This window comes from Thamnophis elegans, chromosome Z (assembly GCF_009769535.1).
Source record: "Thamnophis elegans isolate rThaEle1 chromosome Z, rThaEle1.pri, whole genome shotgun sequence".
Classification (NCBI taxonomy): Eukaryota; Metazoa; Chordata; class Lepidosauria; order Squamata; family Colubridae; genus Thamnophis; species Thamnophis elegans.
In genome coordinates, this window is record NC_045558.1 from 81,197,109 (window position 1) to 81,217,517 (window position 20,409).

Sequence of the window (20,409 nt, forward strand, 5' to 3'; positions counted from 1 at the left end):
CTATGACCCATCTTCTAAAGACAAAAGGTATATGCCACTTAAATGGACTATAGAATGCCAGGCTGGATTCAGAAAGCTTAAATGCCTGATCACAGCCGAGCCATTTCTGAAACATCCAGACCCCAACTCTTCCTTCGTCATTCAGGTTGATGCCAGTGATGTTGCAGTGAGTACAGTGCTTCTATAGGAAAATGATCAAGGGATATTACAGCCATGCACCTACACTTCTAAAAAACTAAATGAGATGGGGCAGAAATGGAAAGTCTGGGAGAAGTGCACTGGGTGCTCCTAACTTGGAGGCATTTTCTAGAAAGAGAGAAAATCCCATTTGAATATGGAGAGACCATAAAAACTTAGAAACCTTGAAAAACTCCCAGAGACTATCATCCAAACAGGCCTGATGGGCCCAGTACTTTAACTGATTCAAGGTCATGTTATATCTCCTGTGAAGGAGAAACTTTCTAGCAGATGCTTTATCCCGGTTGCTGCAAGACAATAGTTTAAAGCCAGAGGTGATTAAACTAGTCATCCCCTCCAGGCAACAGGTGACTCCAGTCACCATCTGAACACAAGTCAAAATCTAATCCCAACTAGCTCCATTCTCCTGTTCAGGGCAACAAAAGAAGATCAGCTGGGAGGCTGGGAGGCAGTGGAGGGCAGGGCCAGCCTATTTGCCAGTTGTCTGAACTACTCAAAATCTCCGCTACCGGTTCTCCAGAACCTGTCAGAATTGGCTGAATACCACCTCTGGCATACACCCAGTGTTTCATTGTAGCCTATTGAAACCAGAAATCACATCTTACTTGCATCCCAAACTGCAACCACCTTCCAACTCCATTATAATATAGCAGAATTTTGAAGTCAAAGACATTTTGGACTCTTGTATGCATCAGAGAAAAAACCCATTACTTGGTATCCTGGAAAGATTTCCCCCCTCAGAAACTGAATAGGCTGACTCCCAACAAATTAAAGTCCTCAAACTGCCTAACAAATTCCATAACTGACACCCAGATAAGTCCCATGAACTGTATTGACCCAGACACAGCAGTGACAACAGCAAATGTTTCTGGAGATAGAGGGCAAATTGGTCTGGTCAGAACATGAGTTTTTATATATTTTGGGGGTTTGCAATTGAGATGTTTGGGTCTGTGTGTCCTTTATTTTTTTTTATTCTGTTGCAAGATTTCTATTATGGTCTGCAAGATTGTGACTAGCCCTAAAGCAGTGGTGAAATCCAGCAGGTTCTGACAGGTTCTGGAGAACCGGTAGCGGAGATTTTGAGTAGTTCAGAGAACTGGAAAATACCAACTCTGGCTGGCCCCAGAATGTGGTGGGAATGGATTTTGCAATATCCTTCCCCTGCCACACCCACCAAAGACTTAATTGGATTATTTTTTTCCCATGGAATAAGCACCAATCCCATTTCTACTAAGTGTCCATATAGTGCTTAATGTTGATATATTTCTTGCCTACCTTTGAGAATTTTAACTAACACAGAATGAATCACAATTAAAATGTGTGCACATAAATTTTATAAATGAATAAATAAAATTATTGGGTCATTTAAGCATTTATCCATTAAACAGGATCCACTTAAAAGAACAATTAAAAACTCAACAGAAAAAGGATTTTTCTCCGCTGGTGGGCGGAGCCTCTTGCCGCTGCCACTACCAGTTCGCCTGATCTGGGCCAAACCAGGAACAACCCACCTCTGATACTATATATAGAAATCAGTAATAGAAATTAGAAGTAACTTTCTGGAACAAGTTCAACATGCCTTCACCACTATTTGACAGTTTATAGATATAACAATAATTCTTAATAATACTTCCCACATGGGAATATTGGAATATGCAAAATGTGTGGTCTTAGGTGCATTTAATCAAAAGTATGTTGAACTTAATTCAATAAGTTGGATCCAAACACACACCTATCTAGAGAAGACCTATTTTAATCTGAAGACCAAAGCTATTACTCAATTTGGATCTTATACTATTAGATTTTTTCAAGCTAACTGGGTTTAGAACTGGGACATCTATTCCAAGACTATTCAGAGAAAAATGATAGACTAATATGGGAAGTTTTTTACAATCAATTTTGTTGTATTTAAGTACAATGACAATAAAGATTATACTTATATTTATCAGGATATAAAGGCAACCCCCACATGATCATCTTGGGCTCTAAGGTATACTAGTGGTGAAGGCTCCTTTTTTCCAGGCTCACTATTGAATGAAAATAGACTTATCTTTCTCTTTGGGTTTTTCTTTCACCAAATAAATCAATACTTCCACACAAGGTGCATCCATCAGGATTCAAGAAGGCAAAGTGTGCCCTTGCCCTGCTTAGGAACCTTAGGTAGCAGCAGAAGGGGTGTTGCCTTCATCATCTGACAGGCACGACAAGTCCCCCGCGCTCTCTCCCTCCTGCCCACAAATGAAAAAGCTCCGCAAAACCCAGTGCAGGGGCGAAATGCCCGCAGGAGCCACCGGCCGTTTTCAAAGATGTTGCACTGGAATGAGGAAGTGGAGTGGCGAGGGGAGGGACTGAGAGCGGAGCTGCCTCCTGTCGCTCTGCTTGGCCGAGGAGCCGCTGCACATGGAAGTGGAGAGATCTGGGCGAGTTCTTTGCATCCAGCTCCGGCCAGAGCAGGTACCGTATTTTCGCGCCAGAGCGCGCCCATCTAAATTGGCCTGTCTTATTCTGCTGTTTTGACAGCGGTTTTCTCTCTCTCTCTCTCTCGTTTGTTCTCTCCCTCCCTTCCTTCTTTTTCTTTTTCCTTTCCTTTCTTTTTCTTTTTCTATTTCTTTCGGAGCTGTTTATTCTATGGCTGTAAACTTTTTTGGGAAGGGTGTAAAAAGCAGAAGTTTTATTGAGTAGTGAGAAACGGAGAAGAGTGAAGTGCGTGCGCTTCGAACAAGTGCTAGAGCTCGCGTTCTCCTCTCTCTCTCTCCCTCTCACTCACTCACACGCACATACATACACACAAATGTATAATGAACAATATCGCGCTGAATACTCTATTCGGAAGAGGGACATTTTTTTAAGCGACAGTCTGGCTCTAAACCTGGGAAGATAGTTGTTTCTTGGGCCGAGTTTACTACTTTTTCTTTTCCCATTACAAACTGACCCGTTAGTTGTAATCTGTGAAAAAGAGATTATGAAGTTATGCTCTTGCTCCCAAAAGCCTGAATTTCTGAAAGAGATAAGCAAAGGGATTTCTGTATACTTGCATTTTAAACTCGAAGGAGAAATGATAAGAAATTCAAAACAAATTCAAAGCTGAAGTGCTGAGTTGAGGACTATGAAAAACATTAAGCTGTAAAAAATAAAAGCTATTTTTGTAAATATTTTCTGTCATTAATTGGGACAGTTTCTCCCACTTTTTAAGTTGTTGCAACACCCAAATACAAGAAGTTGAACGTTTTTTTCCTGAACTTTACAATTACACTCTCTCCCACCCTCCCAAAAAACAAGAAGTAAAAAATCAAGGATTCTTAGGATACCCAAATGTTGGGGCCCAAATTTCCACAAAATGCCCATGTAATACTTTGTTTGCAGTCAAACCATCCATGAGTTGCAGGCATGCTCTTCCAGTGTTAGCTATAAATAATCTGTTAATGCTTATTTCACAAGAAAATTAAAATTAAGGGCTCTTTAAACTTATGTATTAAAGACTGACATCAAATTAATTTATTACAGTAATGCAACACATAGAAAACAAAACGAAATACTGATAGCATGTCTTTAAATTTATTTATTTTCATTTTACTGGAAAAAATGTGTCTCCCTTTTCTACTTAATGGCTGCTTATTACAAGTAAATTTGCTTAAATAAACAAGTTAGGTTTGGAAAGTTATATGCTGGACAGTGAGAACTGAAATGTAGCATTTTACACTCTAATCAGTAAATTTAGTTATTGAAAGAAGGGGAGAAAGAAGTTTTCGATTAGGAATATATTTGTCCCAATAGAGAATTTTTCATTTTTATAGATTCTCTACACTTTATAAGGCCAGCCATGAGTATGAAATTAGCATTTCTAAAACTATATTGATCACTGAACCAAAAAATAAAATTGATTCAGGATATAACTATTAAATTTGCATTTTAAAAACAGAATTATTGTACAAAGAAAGCTTACTTTCCATGGGCAATGCAATGCAGTTCTACCAATCTTTCCTGATGTTTATATATAAAACAATGAAAAAGTGAGTGATCCACTGTACTTGTCAATAAGACATCAGGTAAAATACACGATTAGCTGGGTAATAAGAATTTCTTCCATATTCAAAGCAAGATTAACTTTAGAAATTCAGCCTCTGAGAAATTCATTAAATTGCAATCGTAAGTATGCTATAAGCCTCCTTAAAAGACAATGGGACTAGCTTCCATAAATTTCCAGTGAGTCCTAAACATTTTAACTGGGAGAAGCCAAACCTAAACATTTTTACTGGGAGGGATTGAAATAGAATTATGGTTAAAGGTTTCTAATAATCTTCCCCTACCACCTTCCCATTTATAAAGCTATATCTCTGAATCTATGAACAGGAAACATTTAATTTGTACTATTTAATCCAGTCTTAATATATGCTGAGTACTAAAATTAAACTTCAGGCAAATGAATAAAGCAATTTTGTGCACTCTTCTTTCACAGAACATCTTCTGAATCCAGTGTGACTTATGAATTAAGAAAAAATGCATTACACTGAAATGCATAGTTAAGTTACACAAACAATTACACACACATAAATTCAACATCAAATAGGAAGTTTTAAAAAACAGGATTGTCTGCATGCCCAGATTTTTTTTAATGAAAGTCCTGTTCAGGAGAAGCTGAATTAACAGTCCTTAACCACCTTTCGCTTGAATTCTGCTAAAAATATTCCTGGAGGTGATTGAGATTTATTCCAAATAAGAATAGGTATGGAATGACAGTAACCATAATAATAATTCAGCAGCACCAAAGAGTGAGTTCAAGAAAGAAATCACATACATTTTCAGTGAGGTCTTTGAGTCTCTGCCTTATACAGTTCTCAGCTATTTATTTATGCCCTGAATTCTATTTGGAGTCCCTGATATAACTTTATTTTCTCAAATATTCTTGCCAGACAAATGTGTTCTGTAGTAATTGAATGAAAAACATACTTATAAAATGCTTGGTTTAAAGAATTAATGCAATAGTAAAGGTAATAATAGTTGTAGTAAGAGGTGGTATAGTAGTTGTGATGCATAATTTTGCAGCTTTTTCATTTTTTTAAGATCATGCACCAACTTAGAAAAATGAACACGATTTATTTTACATCGTAGTCGATATAAAGATTTACTATTAGTGCACTAGGATTAAAGTAGTTTTTAGACACAAAGCATTGAACTGTATCCCTTCAAAAAAAATGCATGAATGTTCATGTAGAAATATAGATGTTTGTGAGAAGTGTTTGTTCTGTACCCCATCTCTGCAAGGGTTTCCCTTTATATCTGCATAGATTCAAAATAAATTTTCTTTTCACACAAATAATCCACAGTAGCAATGAAGGGAAGCTACATTGGGAATCTTGTTAAATATCTTCTATGAGCATATTTTGAAAAGTTTTTTTTCTAATTGCACTGCTAACTCCAAATGTTTTACACTGAAAACATATTGTTATTTTGTATCACAAACTTATAATTTTGATTTTTTTAACAGAAAGCTAATTTTTAAATTAAACATAACATTAAATCTTAACATTAAATCTTAACATTTTAAGATTTAATCATCATTCTTAGAATTGTAATTTAGTTGCAATATGGGAGTCAGGCTTACATTTCTTCTTGGAAATGTACCATGCAAATTAATATAGCTTGAGCAAATAGAATTGCATATAACACAACAGCATATTTAGCGATTGAAATGTGTAAGTAGATTCAGGACATTTTGCTCCTACTGTGAATTCAAGTATCGGTGTCCCAGACTTTCTCAGATTGGTTGAATGCTGACACACCAAGATAGTTGATCTTTCATAGGTAGAGTTAGATCTTTTTAAGCCTGTCAAATATATTTGGTTCATTACCATCTCTTTTAAATAAGCTAGTGCATCAAATAAACCTGCACAACATAAGGCAAGCCACCGTAAAACAGAAGTAGGAAAATATAATATTCCATACATTAAAACAAGCTAATTTATTCATTGCTTAAAACAAAAGTATACTTAATTTATGTTGTCAGAAAAGAAGCATGTTCAATGAGTTTAATATCAATATTTAATTCATATTAAATTATAATACCCCTATTACAGTTTAATGTGCTAAATACATTAAGTATCCAATACTAAAAGGTTATTTATAAATATATATAATGGGAAAACGTAATGAAACGTATAAATTCCATTCTCGGTAGTGTAGGTATTTTATTAGAAGACATTAGAAAGTTTTCTGATATTTAGCTATCTCTTTTCAGAGAATAAGTTCATTTTTGAAGAGCCAAAGTGAAAATCTATTAGTCAAGTTCTGAACTTTGACTTCTGAAGGTGAAGAAACTCAAAAGGATGATCACTTAGAGAAGTTAGTTGGTTTTAATGTCAATAGGAACTTTTCAAACAAGGAAAAAGGTTTCCATGTGGCTTTTTTATTAAAATGATTACAAAACAGTGGCAAAAATATCTTGAATATGAATCATATAACACCTATTATTAGACTCTTATTTTGATTGAGGAGTGCTGTGGTGTTTCACTATGTTCCTGATGTGTTGTTTCTGGATCCAAAAGTAACTTATCAACTCCATTCTTTTTTGTTTTTGGTTAGAAATGAATCATTTTCATTACACAGACACAACAGCATTGTATTCAAGTATTCTGAAAGTTATGATGATAGGAAAGTCAAAGACAAAATGTTCAAAGGTAGTTTGGCACTATTTCATCAATCATAAAAGATATCAGCCATTTATGAATTGTTGTGGTCCAGTATAACCCATGTTAGGATATGTGGCATGGTTTCCTTAATTATTCCTGATTTTAAAGGATTACTTGAATTTGCTTCATAACCTAACTGGATTAAACCTGACTTTTTATAATGTAAAATATGGGAAAATAAATTCTTCTTCCATTACTTACAGAAATACAAGCTGCTGACTCTAACTTTCTGGTATTTTCTTTATTAATGATATATATCTATATCCTTTAACCAACGTTATCCAAATATTTTAGGCTCATATCATTACCAAATGTTTAATTAGGTTAAGGGATAATGCCTGACTTTGGGTCATGCAAACAAGTTGAAGAACCTGGGTAATGTCCATCTTTGGAGATGCTCTGAGTTGCAGAAAAAGATGTAAGACAGCAGTCCTCCTTTATTTCATTGGCGAAAAGTGTCTACAGTTGAGTGTGTTCTCTCTGAATGTAGAGATTTTTGCACAAATTTGCTTCATAATTGAGGCAAGGCTTGAATCTGAATTTTGTTAGACCTAAACAACCATTGGTATGTGTCAATTTTACATTATTTGTTCTAGTTAGAAGCATGGTTCTTTATGTTCTCCAAAATCAATACATACACATTCAGGCTCATTTTCTGCCTTAAAATATTCGTACATCATGATTTATACTGTAATAATTGAATATTGAAATGAAGAACAATTAAATGAAATTTTTAGTTTATAATTTCATCATGCTGTAGATGATTTGACAGTTGCAAGTTGGCACATAAGATTTTCAATGTTGTATTGGAGGCTTAGCTCCACAGGAGGAAAAAACTTCAACTATTTTAGTTTTAATTAATAGATATCTATTTAAATAAACATTGGATCAGGTCTACAGATATGTGGCAGTTTAAATTTCTAGGTAACATATAGTATTTAATTCATTAAACTATATTCAACATGTCCTTTATCTCCTGTATTAAAGCCACACTTACGTCCAGCCCTTTCTACTGAGATTAGATGTAAACAAGATCTACTTATTTATTTATTTATTTATTTATTTATTTATTTATTTATTTATTTATTTATTTATTTATTTATTTATTTATTTGTCTTGTATGTCGCCCACTCCCGGAGGACTCCGGGCGGCTCACAAAAGACAAGGGAAAGGGGGGAACAAGACAAAGACAACATATTAAAAACAAACCCAACATTCACAATTTCTATGGAGGTAGATTATTTATTCTGTTTAGGTATTCATATTCAATAACAGATCAGTTTGTTAAGAGAAATGTTTCTTTCCTGAAGCCCTTTTGTGTAGATGATTTTTTGAGAATGTGGCCTCATAATATTGCAGGACTTATGTGGAGGTTAGAAATGTAAACTGACTGAGAGAATCAAAGACATCTTTGCAGTGTTTCCTCTAGAACTAAAGGATACAGAATTTTTCATTTGTGTAAACTCCGCTTGCCTCCTGGGATTTTCCTCCCTTTCCTCTACAGGGTGTCATGGCAGTTTACCTGCATTCCTCCCATTTCCCCCCGCCACTTGAAGTTTTACAAAAACTTATTTTTTGTGTGTGAAATGAAAAGATAGTGAGGGAAGAATAAAGATGGGGTGCCATGTCACTCCCGGTTTTTGTGACCTTCCTAAGTAGATCAGAAGGAATGCTGCTGTTGTTTAAAGATTGGAGCACAAGTAGCAAAGATACTTGCCTAAACAGTGTGAAAATGTTGCAAAGGTAAAAGACGCAAGATCAGTGTCTATGTGGAAGTGATTCTCCAAAGAGATGGACAGTAGATTCTGAAACCTTCTTCCACACAATAACTTTCACAAAAGGGTTCCAGTAAGTCCCTCTGCTCATTCTTGTATGAAAAATCAAGACAATGGAACAAATTTAGACAAACTGAAATCCAAATAACTCCTCCCACACCAAAGCACCTGTATTAAATCTTGCTCTAAACTCTGCTTTCATTGCTTGCTCTGTGAGATCATCTGAAATAGGCATTTCAATCACCCTGCAGTAGAAGTAGAAAAAGATGCAGACATGCATAGATTATTGTGTCTGTATTTCCAGCCCCTCTTCAATTCAAAGTAAAATTACTGTATATACTCAAGTATAAGCCTAGTTTTTCAGCCCACTTTTTGAGCTGAAAAAAGCCGCCTCGGCTTATACTCGAGTCAGTGAAAAATTTGCCTGAAATGGAGGAGAAAAAGGGGCGGGGCCATGCCGCTGGGTGACGCTCGTGAATGGCCCAGCGCCCCTGAGTTTCCCCTCCCTCTGTGTCAGTTTGCCGCGCAGCGTGCACCGCACCATCCCCCCTCCTCACGTTCTAATGTAATGCAGGGCTGTCTTACGATTCCCCTTCCTCCCCCTCCTGCCGCTCTGCAACGATGTCCCACCTCCTCCATGTTATGGCAAGCAGCCACATAGCGATGTCCCACCTCCTCTGGTACAGTGATCCAATGATAGGAATCACTGTGCCGTGTGTCATAGGAGGCGGGACATCATCATCACAGCGGGACATCAGCATCATGAGGTGAGTGAAGTATTTCATTGAATACACCGGTATTGTGTGATAATAATTTGTTATGCAGAGCAAATTTTTACAATGGCTACTGTATATTTAATGGGCACAGGCAGGCTGTATATGTTATTCAATGGGCAATGGCATTATTGGTATCTATTTTTATTTTTGAAATTTATCGGTAGCTGCTGCATTTCCCACCCTAGGCTTATACTCGAGTCAATAACTTTTCCAGTTTTTTTGTGGTAAAATTAGGTGCCTCGGCTTATATTCGGGTCGGCCTATACTCGAGTATATACGGTAAAAAGTAATTACCAACCAATATTTGGTTTAGATTCACTTCCGTAAGGAATATTATCAAAGGAGGGGGAAAGCCTCCATGGTTGAACAAGTATGAAGCTAATAACTGGAATGCAGAAATCCTCAGAATGTTTAGATACCTTGATTTTGGTGTGTAGTTTATATTTCTGTGAAATTTACAAAATCATTTTTAAACCAATAATCCTATAGTGCTTTTCAGTTCTATTAATATCTATCACTATTTGCATCTCTCCTAAAATCACTTAGGACATTATATACTCCTTCAAAATTCAGTGTCCTCTTCAGTCTCAATCAAGTTCAATTTTCCCTGATTAAGACATGTTCCTGCAAAACTTAATTAGTTTTGTGTCACCTGAATAACTACGGAGGAAATAAATGTGAAGCGTTGACTTCTGTGGCTTGTTCAACTCGATTATTTAAACTTTTATGTCTATAACAGCATTGAAGCTCATGTGCACAAATGTCTATAACTGCCTATAACTTTCTAGGAGATTTCTACTCTATGTTCATACAGAACTACTTGCAATAAGTGCTTAATCTACACCAAAATTAAAATATGAACATGGTGTCTTGTTTTATGGGGTGAACTATAGATATTTGTTCATCAGTTTGCCAATTCAGTTTCAGTGGACGTAATCTCAGGGAATTCAGGAGAGGAAGAAAAAGGTTTTCAGCTGCATGCCAGTGCTAGTTGATCAACCCAATTTGTTTCTATGAATGCTGATTAAGTAAAGCTATGTTGCATTCACCCATAATAAGGAAATGCCGCAGGAGTCATGGTATGTAATGAAGATTTCTCAGTGAATAGTCTCTTCCATATACACTTTAGAATAGCAGACAGTTTATATAAAGCCTTTACAGCTTTAAAAAAATCAGAAATAGAAATGTCACTTTAAATAAATACAATACAAATATTCCTTATTAATTAATCTGTGCGGAATGCTTGCTTATTGCAGGCAATCAAATATATGGTATCCAAAATGCACAGCAGATGAATCTTGCTGTGGCACACCACATGTATTTCTAGATCAGTGTTGTGTTTCTTCCATGGGCCAACTGGCACCTCTGCCACAGAGAAGAGAGGGTTGACTTATTCTCCAAAGCACCTGAGTGCAGAACAAGAAGCAATAGGTATGAAATCATTTAAGAGAGGACCAACCTGGAACTAGGAGAAACTTACTGGCAGTGAGAATAATTAAAGTTGTGGGTGCTCCATTGTTGGGGATTTTCAAGACAAACATTGGACAACTATTTGGATAACACATGTTTTCCTGTCAGGCAATGGGTTGGAATAGAAGACCTCTAAATTCCTTCCAGCCCTGTGAATCTATAAGTTTAATTCAAAGATGATTGCCTGCTTGCAAATAAAAGTGCAACATTTGATAAATACTGCTTTGAAATAGAGCTTATTAAGTCACTATGGCTAAGATGGGTGCCAACATAGTTTTAACTGCACGCATCATTAGACATCACTGCCTTAGTCTTTTTCCTGTATTCTTAGTGTTTGAGATATCAGTTCATGTGCATATGTCTCTCACACCCCTTTTACCCACTTAACTTTGCTTGAGCATTCCTTTTTTATTGAGTTGCTGCTTTCATTTTTTTTTTAGAAAAATCCATTTTGTTGGACACTCAGATATTATTCTTTGTTTAATTATTATTGGTAGAAATTCTAAGAATAAACAAGCCCCAAAAAGTAACAATAAACAGAGAAAAGTATAAATAAATTACATTTACAGATTAAAATCAATATCAATAATTATATTCACAATGTATTATTATATAATTATGAATAATTGAATATATTATGGACATAATTCCTAATGGTCCAATAGTGGCCCTTTATGAACTTGGAATCATGCCAATAGTACTATAAAGTATGCCGTTATCACTTGAATATTTTTCTAGAACAGGAATTGATGCACCAACTTTTGCACAATTTGTTGCTTGACTTGAGATTGAGTTGTAGTTGGAAGAAAAGCTACTTATAGTTTTCCCCCCAACTGCAGTATTATTCTACTATCAGCTGATAACCCTAAGCCCTATGCAGACCCCAAAGTTATATATGACTTAAATTTTGGGTTAAATACAAATAATTTAATTAATGTTCACTTAAATTAATTTAAAGCAAATGAACTTTTCCCCCTGGTCCTGCCTATACTTTGGCATGTTCTTAATCTGAAAAGTGGCACATTAAAGGGAAACATAGGTTAATTCAAATGAAACAAGTAATACTGAATACAGAAAACAAATATTTAAGTAGCTTAACTTACGTTTGTGGGAAAGATTTAAAATGAACACGTCTTTTCCCTTCCCTCATCAAGAATGAATCTTTCTTTGTGGCTAATTGAAATAGTGAAAAGGAATGATGCCTGGTCAGAGACCATAGCATTAATCATCTTTAATCCATCCCATTGAAATTAATGAGATGTCATTCATTTCACTCTGACCTGGAGTTAGAGTTAGTTCCTAAAATAAGTTAACTTGAAAGAGCTGGCCCAAGGAGACAGAAGGTAAATTGATTAACTCATTTTAGAAATCCTTTCACCTATCTAAAATGCAAAAATCTAAGATCTGATTGTTTTCTTTTTAACCTAGAATTCCTTAAACAGTATTGAGAAATTAGAAAGAATTATTGAATGTATTCCATTAAACATATTGGAATACAAATAAAACAGGTACACTGTTATTGTTAGGTCAGAATGTTTTGTAATTTCTTTAAAATCTTATCTTTTATGCGATCTTTTTGTGATCCAAATATAGCCACTTCTTTAAAGAGAGTTCTAGCAAGCTTTTTTCAAACTAATCTTACTTAAAATGATACTTTTCTGGATTGGTAACATTGTGATCGTACTGAGGGCAAAATGGGACTTCTTTATCCCTGATCTTTGTACTGAATTAGCAGGTGGCAAATACATTTTTTTTACTCCTGTACCATAAGCTGCATGTATCAAAATATCTTCTTTTATCCAAATGTTCAAAAATCTAATCGACTTTGCATCTGATTATTCCACTTAGTATGATGTTGACTTTACCTATTAAATTGAAATAAAAGCAATACTTATTGAATTTGCACATAATCAAAAACTAGGAAAAACTACTTTAATAGGAAAGTGTACTGATCTCAAATTCATGCTTCATGAAGCAAATTTCTTTATTCTGGGAAAATGATTGACATCCTGGGAAAATGATTGAGATTATAATAGTTTGCAGAGTTAGATGTCACTAATAGATGTCACTATACTTAGACACAAATAAACTTGCATAGGATTGGGTTAATTTACATAGCTTTGTTGAATATGTGGCATTTGTAATAATTTTTCCCGTAACATATTTCAAATATTAAAATGTGAAGAGCAAGTAAGATAATTTAAATGCCATTTATAAAGGGAACTATATTTTCTATCAACAGGATGTAATGTGAATTAATCCAAAAAGAAGGAAATGTTTTTAATGCATTATTTTCACAGAACATCTTTCTCACATGTGAATTTGGTGACAAGAAATTAATCCAGAACAATGAATTATACAGGATTTTCTGAACATATTTGTGTTTATATGTGTAATTTTTAATTTGTTTAAAAAAATAGAAACACACAAAAGCTTCAAATTTGTGGCCCTTGAGAGTGAGTTCTAGTTAATACAGTGGGATTTCCTTTCATGGATATGACTGTGAATTTAGTCATATTCAAATTGGGGGAGGGTTGCAAAAAGAAGGATACAAATTGGATTCATTAGGTAGGTAGAAGCCTGATGTGAAACCGTATGCTTATTACTATAACCGTCAATTCATCTAACTTCCTGAGAAAAGAAACTATGACTAAATATAATCCCTTTTTTTTCTACAGAAAAGTTCCATATAGATGTGTTAACACTGCAGAGGAGGAAATGAATTGATCTTAATTATAAACTTTGTTTCTTGCATATCTTGATAATCTTGGAGAGAAAACTTATTTAATGGAAATTTGAGAAAGAAAGACTACTACGTTTCTCAGTTTTTGTTTCTAGAAAGGACTTTTTTGTTAGTTATTATTTGTATAGTATGTAGTATGCTGGAGAGGAAATTAAAAATAGAATTAAAATGGTTCTAAAGTAGAATCTTTCATAGGGATTGAGAGGTCTACTTTATTAAATTCCAGTAATAAAGTTAATTATCAGCTGCTAGTAGAGATATTGAATACTTTTAATTAAAGACAGTTTTCAATTTTGGACAAAGGTTTCCAGTGCATTCATCCATAAGAATCTGTATTTAGTTCAGCAAAATTGTCTAAGTGCAGAACTGTCCAAAGTTATAAATGCATGTCTGGGTCTATATGGATTGGTAGAGCCATTAAGATAATAAAAGCCAGGATTTTATTTTATTTTTTTATTTTATTTTATTTTTTTATTTTATTTTATTTTTTCAAGCCAGTGTTGATTCCTGACAACTACCTGGACTAATCCCTGCAGTTTTCTTGGCAAGGTTTTCTAGAAGTGGTTTGCCATTTCCTCCTTCTTAGGAGAGTGACTGACCCTTAGGCTGGTTTTGTGCCAAGACAAGGCTAGAAGTCACAGTATCCCGGTTTCTAGCCTTAACTGTCACAGCAAATTGTAATGTAAGAGTCCAAGCATTTCTCATTTACTGTCATTATCAAGATATCTTCCCAAGCTTTGCTCTCCAGGAGAGAGTGACCCTTCCACAAACCAGGGAGAACAAACTGAGAAGGCTGGAAGCTTTTGCCTTTGCCCCTGTCTGCTGCCAAAAGAAAAATGCCACCACTCAATTTTTCTACTGATGCTATTTACCATGCAGTTGCTGCCATTGGGAAAAATCTGTTGGGGTGGCAGGGACAAACGTGTTACTTTTTAAAACTGTTAGTGGGCTGCCCGAGGCTGCAGGGTAGACTGCATGTTGTATAGACCTGCTTTTTGAAGATCCCATCACTGTCTGAGTGCTGTAGCAACTTCCTGAACAGGAAATGGCTAAAGGTTTTCCAGAATAGCTGACGAATACTGACATCTTGTTCTGAGGAAATTTTACACAAATCAAAACTTTGGGATCAGGTAATAAGACTGATGTTCTTTGTTTGGAACAGAGCGAGGACTGTAAAGAGTGCAGTGGGTTGATTCTGGTGGTAGATTGACAAGTAAATATGTCCCTTCTGATTCTTCCCAATGCATTATCCACCTGTTACCTATTTTATAGGTAATCCTCAATTTATGATCATAATTGAACCCTGCAATTATGATTGTAAGTCATGACAGTTGTAAAGCAGGTAAATTTAATATGATGTCAATCTGAAAAAGGTAATAAAAATAATTTAGAATGGCACTGAACATCTTCAGTGGGCAGAAAATGGGATGGATACGGTAACCTTTCTGGCAAACCTTTCTGCTCCTGTAGCAGCAAGAAGAAGAAGAAGTGATCACTTGCCCTTGAAATTCTAGTAAACCTAGGCCACATAAACCTTTCTCAAGTTTATTAAGATAGCTGATGCAGTTCTGCACAACAAATGACTGGGTTCACTGAATAATATGCCTTGATGGTAAAGGTACTGCATCATAAAATACCTTTGATATCTGTACTAAGTTTTCTTACCCAAAATGGTTTGCTCTGAAGAAAAACCTTTCAAATCAGCATACTGACCACAACTGCTAATAAAGCAGAGAAAAAAGCAAAATAAAATAAAATAAAGGGGAACTGTTTTTTCCTGCTTCAAAGGAATGTAAGTCAATTATATTCTCAATATCCTATAATCCATAAATACAGTTGCTTAATACTTTCTTAAAATAGCTGGCTGTCATCAACTCTTAAGGCAATGAATTCTATATTCACTGATATATATTACAGTTTTTCCTTTTATTCATTCAGAGTTTGTAGTGGGTGACAATTTGTATTGGGCAAGTTTTAACAGTTTTGTACATCCCTATACCCTAACTAAACTCATGTTTAAATGGAGCCCACTAGATGTCACACAATGTTTGCTATAATTTTTTAAAGAATGGTTTTAAAAAGAAACTTTTTGTAAAATGATAGCAGTAGATTCTTTCAACGTCAGACAGATTAAATTTCAAATTTCTAGATTTAAATTCAATGCTTTTTTTGTTTTGAAAGATTGCTATTCATTGCCTATTTCCTGTGTCTTTACTCTTTTTTCCCCCTAAATACATATAGAGTTCTGTGAATAAGGTTAGGGAAGCCACGTTTCCTCCACATAATACCCATGATTGCCATTCATTCTGTTGTAATTCGCTATTAACTATTGAAAGATTTTTCCAATATTTTGGAAAAATATTTTCAAGTGTATCAAATTGGGAAATGTCTGGTGACACTTTGTGCATCTGAGTTCTGGCTTGGGTATGATAAATTGTGTAAAGTTCCTTCACAAGTGGTCAGAATACAAATCTGTACAGTGGAATATGTCTTTGCAATTCATTCCCATTTTATCAAGAGGCAAAACCATCAGTGTAGTAGGCAGAATATAAACATATTTATTATCAACTCTGCAAGTTGAATTCTAATGGCCATTTTAGCATAAATTAAACAAAAACATGCAAATTAATGGTAATATCATGAAGTTTACATAGAGTTTTTATGGAGATAAGGTGCTGTGTTGCTTAAGTCAAATCAGCCTTTCCCCTTTTGTAACTTATTTGCTTTACAATGCGATGTTTTGTGATCTTTGAAATAAAGGTATTGTTGTAAAGTGAACTTTTATTTTCTCTTCATTCTCCACTTAGCATATATTCCTTTTTCTTTGAAGAATAAAATAAACTCATTTTTTCACATTTGAGTTAAGGATAATGTAAGGATAATTGTTTCTCTCTTAAATCGTTAGAGATCATATCTGTTTTGATAGTGTTATCTAGGTAGACAGGATTGTCAAACTGATTGGTAATACACATTTATGTAGAAAAATTCTTACTGCATTTAATGAAGCTTACTAACAATACTATAGATTGCAAATAAGCTCCACTGAAAATGGAGAAATTATAAAAAATGCAGTGCAAATCTTGTTTAAATTAAGGTAATAGACTTCAATGTTCCAAATAGCTTGGATGGAGTATCATATTATTCCAATCTTTAAATATACTGAGAAATTCAAGGAATGTTTTCTGGGCATGGATTGGAACTTATATAGCAACAGATCTAAAACTACAAATAGAGATGCAACTTATTCTGGTTGAATTCCAATTGGGATACATATATGATCCCTTTCAGTCTGGATACGCCACTGAAACCGCTTTGGTCGCACTGATCGATGATCTCTGGCAGGCCAGGGATGGAGGACACTCCTCTATCCTTGTGCTCCTTGACCTCTCAGCGGCCTTTGATACCATCTACCATGGTATCCTTCTGCGATGGCTGGAGGAGGTGGGAGTGGGAGGCACCATCTTGCGGTGGTTCTCCTCTTACCTCTCTGACAGGTCGCAGTCGGTGTTGGTTGGGGGACAAAGGTCGACCCCTAGGCCCCTTAAATATGGGGTGCCACAGGGCTCGGTCTTATCCCTCCTCCTATTTAACATCTACATGAAGCCACTGGGTGAGATCATTCACCGGCATTGGATCAAATACCACCAATATGCGGACGATACCCAGTTGTATCTGTCCGCCCCGTGCCAACTCAGTGTAGCGGTGGAAGTGATGTGCCAATGCCTGGAAGCTGTCAGGGTCTGGATGAGGGTGAACAAACTCGCACTCAATCCTGACAAGACCGAGTGGCTATGGATGTTGCCTCCCAAGGACAGTTCGATTAATCCATCCTTATGCCTGGGGGGTGAAAATCTACTCCCCTCAGCGAGGGCCCACAACTTGGGAGTCCTCCTGGACCCACAGCTGACATTAGAGCATCGCCTGTCGGCTGTGACCAGGGGGGCCTTTGCCCAGGTTCACCTGGTGCACCAGTTGCAGCCCTACCTGGATCGGGAGGCACTTCACATGGTCACTCATGCCCTTGTTACCTCGAGGCTTGACTACTGTAACACGCTCTACATGGGGCTGCTCCTGAAAAGTGTTCGGAGACTACAATTAGTCCAGAATGCAGCCACGCGAGTGATATTGGGTATACCACATCTATCCTCCGTGAGCTGCACTGGCTTCCCATTGGTCTCCGGATGCAATTCAAGGTGCTGGTTATCACCTTTAAAGCCCTACATGGCCTAGGACCCAGATATCTGTGGGACCGTCTTCTGCCACATGCTTCCCAATGACCGATAAGATCACAGGGAGGGCCTTCTCCGGGTGCCGTCAGTCAGACAATGTTGGCTGGCAACTAACCGGGGGAGGGCCTTCTCTGTAGCCTCTCCGACCCTCTGAAATAAACTGCCCCCAGAGATCCGGACCCTACCCACTCTCATGGCCTTTCGTAAGGCTCTTAAGACCTGGCTATTCCGGCAGGCCCCGGGCTGTTGAACTCATGATTGAGTTCCAGCCCCGATTAGACTGGGTGTATGTTGTGGTCTTTTTAACTATGTTTTTGTGTTTTAACTTCTATTTTAAATGTATTGTTGTAAGCCGCCCGGAGCCCTTCGGGATTGGGCGGCCTATAAATTTATTAAACATCAAACATTAAACACAGCAAAAATAGAGTATTTTGGCATATGGAGTTTTCTTAATATGTGACACTCCCCCACCTGGATATTAATGTTACATCTCAGGATCAAATAGTTTTTGATGTTTTCTTTGTTCTTAACTAGAATTGGGTGAGAATCTTGGCATGGACACTATGGAATTTTAGCCTTTGGTCATTGCCTAGATACCAATTTGTCTATGATAAAGTGCTTGCCCTGCTCCTCAATAAATAGTACGTAACTATTAATAGAATAAATGTTTCAAATCTAATTTTGGGTGGATCCCAGTTTAGTCAGAGACCTGAACTGCAGAACTGAGTGACAAAAATCTAGCAGTCTTTATTACTCCGAGATGTTACATTTACTTACAATTTTAAAATTATGTATTTTCTTTTATGGGAAAGCTGTATATATTGTAGAAAACAAAATCTGAAATATTCAGTTCCAGCTTCATATATTGTAGTTTTGGCTGTGGATGCTTTAAATACATTTGTATCCTATCCTTAAATGTAAAACAAGAACTATCAGAAAGACAGAACAATAATAACATAGTTATTATTTATCCATAGCACAAGAAGGAAACCAATAATGTTGAAACAGTGGATCTTTTCTGTTTATGTACAACTTAATTGATGTGCATTTATAAAAAATATATCATTTCAGTTGTCAGAAGATTATGGAAAAACATCTAATCTAAAAAAAACCATCTATGATATTACCAAAGATAAACTGTTTTACGTTTCTTGACTTCAGTATAAGGGTATTGCATATTTACAACACTCCCATGGACATCAAGGTTCTTTGATAGAACTGTAGCTTTTCTAACATTGTGATAATGAGAGCTTTTTCCTTCTGTTTGCCTGCTAGTTTGGAATATTTATTACAAGACAGGTATAGTGAAGTGAAAGTTGCAGAAACAAAGCTGGTTTTGTATGCACAACTGTGATGGCTCAAGCTCTATATCTACAGAAAAATCAACTGGTATTTTATTGTTTATTGATTTTTAAAAATTATAAGGATCTCTTATCACAGTTTGTGTCTCTGGCTGGCATATAACAACAAAGATAAAAAGAAAATCAAGATCCAAAAAGGGAAAAGGGAAAACAACACAAGAAAGCAAATATAGGTAGTCCTCAACTTATGATTACAGTTGAGCCCAAAGTTTATGTTGCTAAGTGAGAAATTTGTTGATTGAGTTTTGCCCCATTTTATCACTTTTCTTGCCATATATGTTAAGTGAATCACTGCAGTTGTTAAACTAATAACATGGTTGTTAAGTGAATCTTGTTTCTCCGTTGACTTTGCTTGTCACAAAAGGTGATCACATGACCTCTGGACTTTGCAAATAAATATGAACTGGTTGTCAAGCATTCGAATGTAAATCATGTGACCATGGGGCTGCTGCAAAGGTTGTAAGTGTAAAAAATGGTCATAAGTCACTTTTTTCAGTGTCATTGTAACTTTGAACAGTCACTAAATAAACTGTTGTAAGTCAAGGACTACCTATAACTAATATATATTATAAGAACATATACCAAAGGTCACTGATGATAATGTACACTTTCATAAAATGGACTCATTTAGCGTTCTGGTCAGAAAAACCAGATCTTTCTGAAGTCTATCAAAAGTCAGGAATAACAATAAAGAAGGCATATGCGCATCATTCTTATATCTAATATCGATCCTTTATGCTAGTGAAAATATTATGGATAGAAGCAAAGTAGAAGACTGGAATGGAAATATGAACATTTTACATTCGTTGTTAAATAGTTTAACTCATGTTGAATTAATCACTTACAAGTGCTTAACTTTAAATGCATAATGATCTATATGGATATCTGATAGCATGGATATAACATATATACCATCCACATATGAACATGTCTGTTCCTGTGAATCTTTCCACATGCAACTAGTCCTATCATTGAGGACAATGAGGAGCTGGCTTGCTGTTCTAAACAAGGCTCCTGTCCTCAGCTGATAGAGAGTGCTGTCGTGTTACTGATAGTGAAGTGTACAAGTTTTTATGCATCCTCATCTCTTTTACTTATGGGTTCTATGGTATTTTAAATCATAGGTCAAGACTCCCTTTTTCAAGCCATGGAGTAGTCCGTTCTTCATTTT

General features: G+C 35.9%; 1 protein-coding gene across 8 annotated transcripts in view; it reads left to right on the forward strand.

Moving 5' to 3' along the window:
* Window positions 1-2,471: 2,471 nt before the first annotated feature.
* IKZF1 (IKAROS family zinc finger 1) overlaps window positions 2,472-20,409 on the forward strand; it is an 87,830-nt gene continuing 69,892 nt past the window's right edge. For all 8 annotated transcript variants that reach the window (XM_032237815.1, XM_032237817.1, XM_032237821.1 and 5 more), the window contains exon 1: window positions 2,472-2,652. In XM_032237815.1, the coding sequence (XP_032093706.1) occupies window positions 2,505-2,652 (148 nt within the window). In that variant the 5' untranslated portion in view covers window positions 2,472-2,504. The remainder of the gene's footprint in view (window positions 2,653-20,409) is intronic.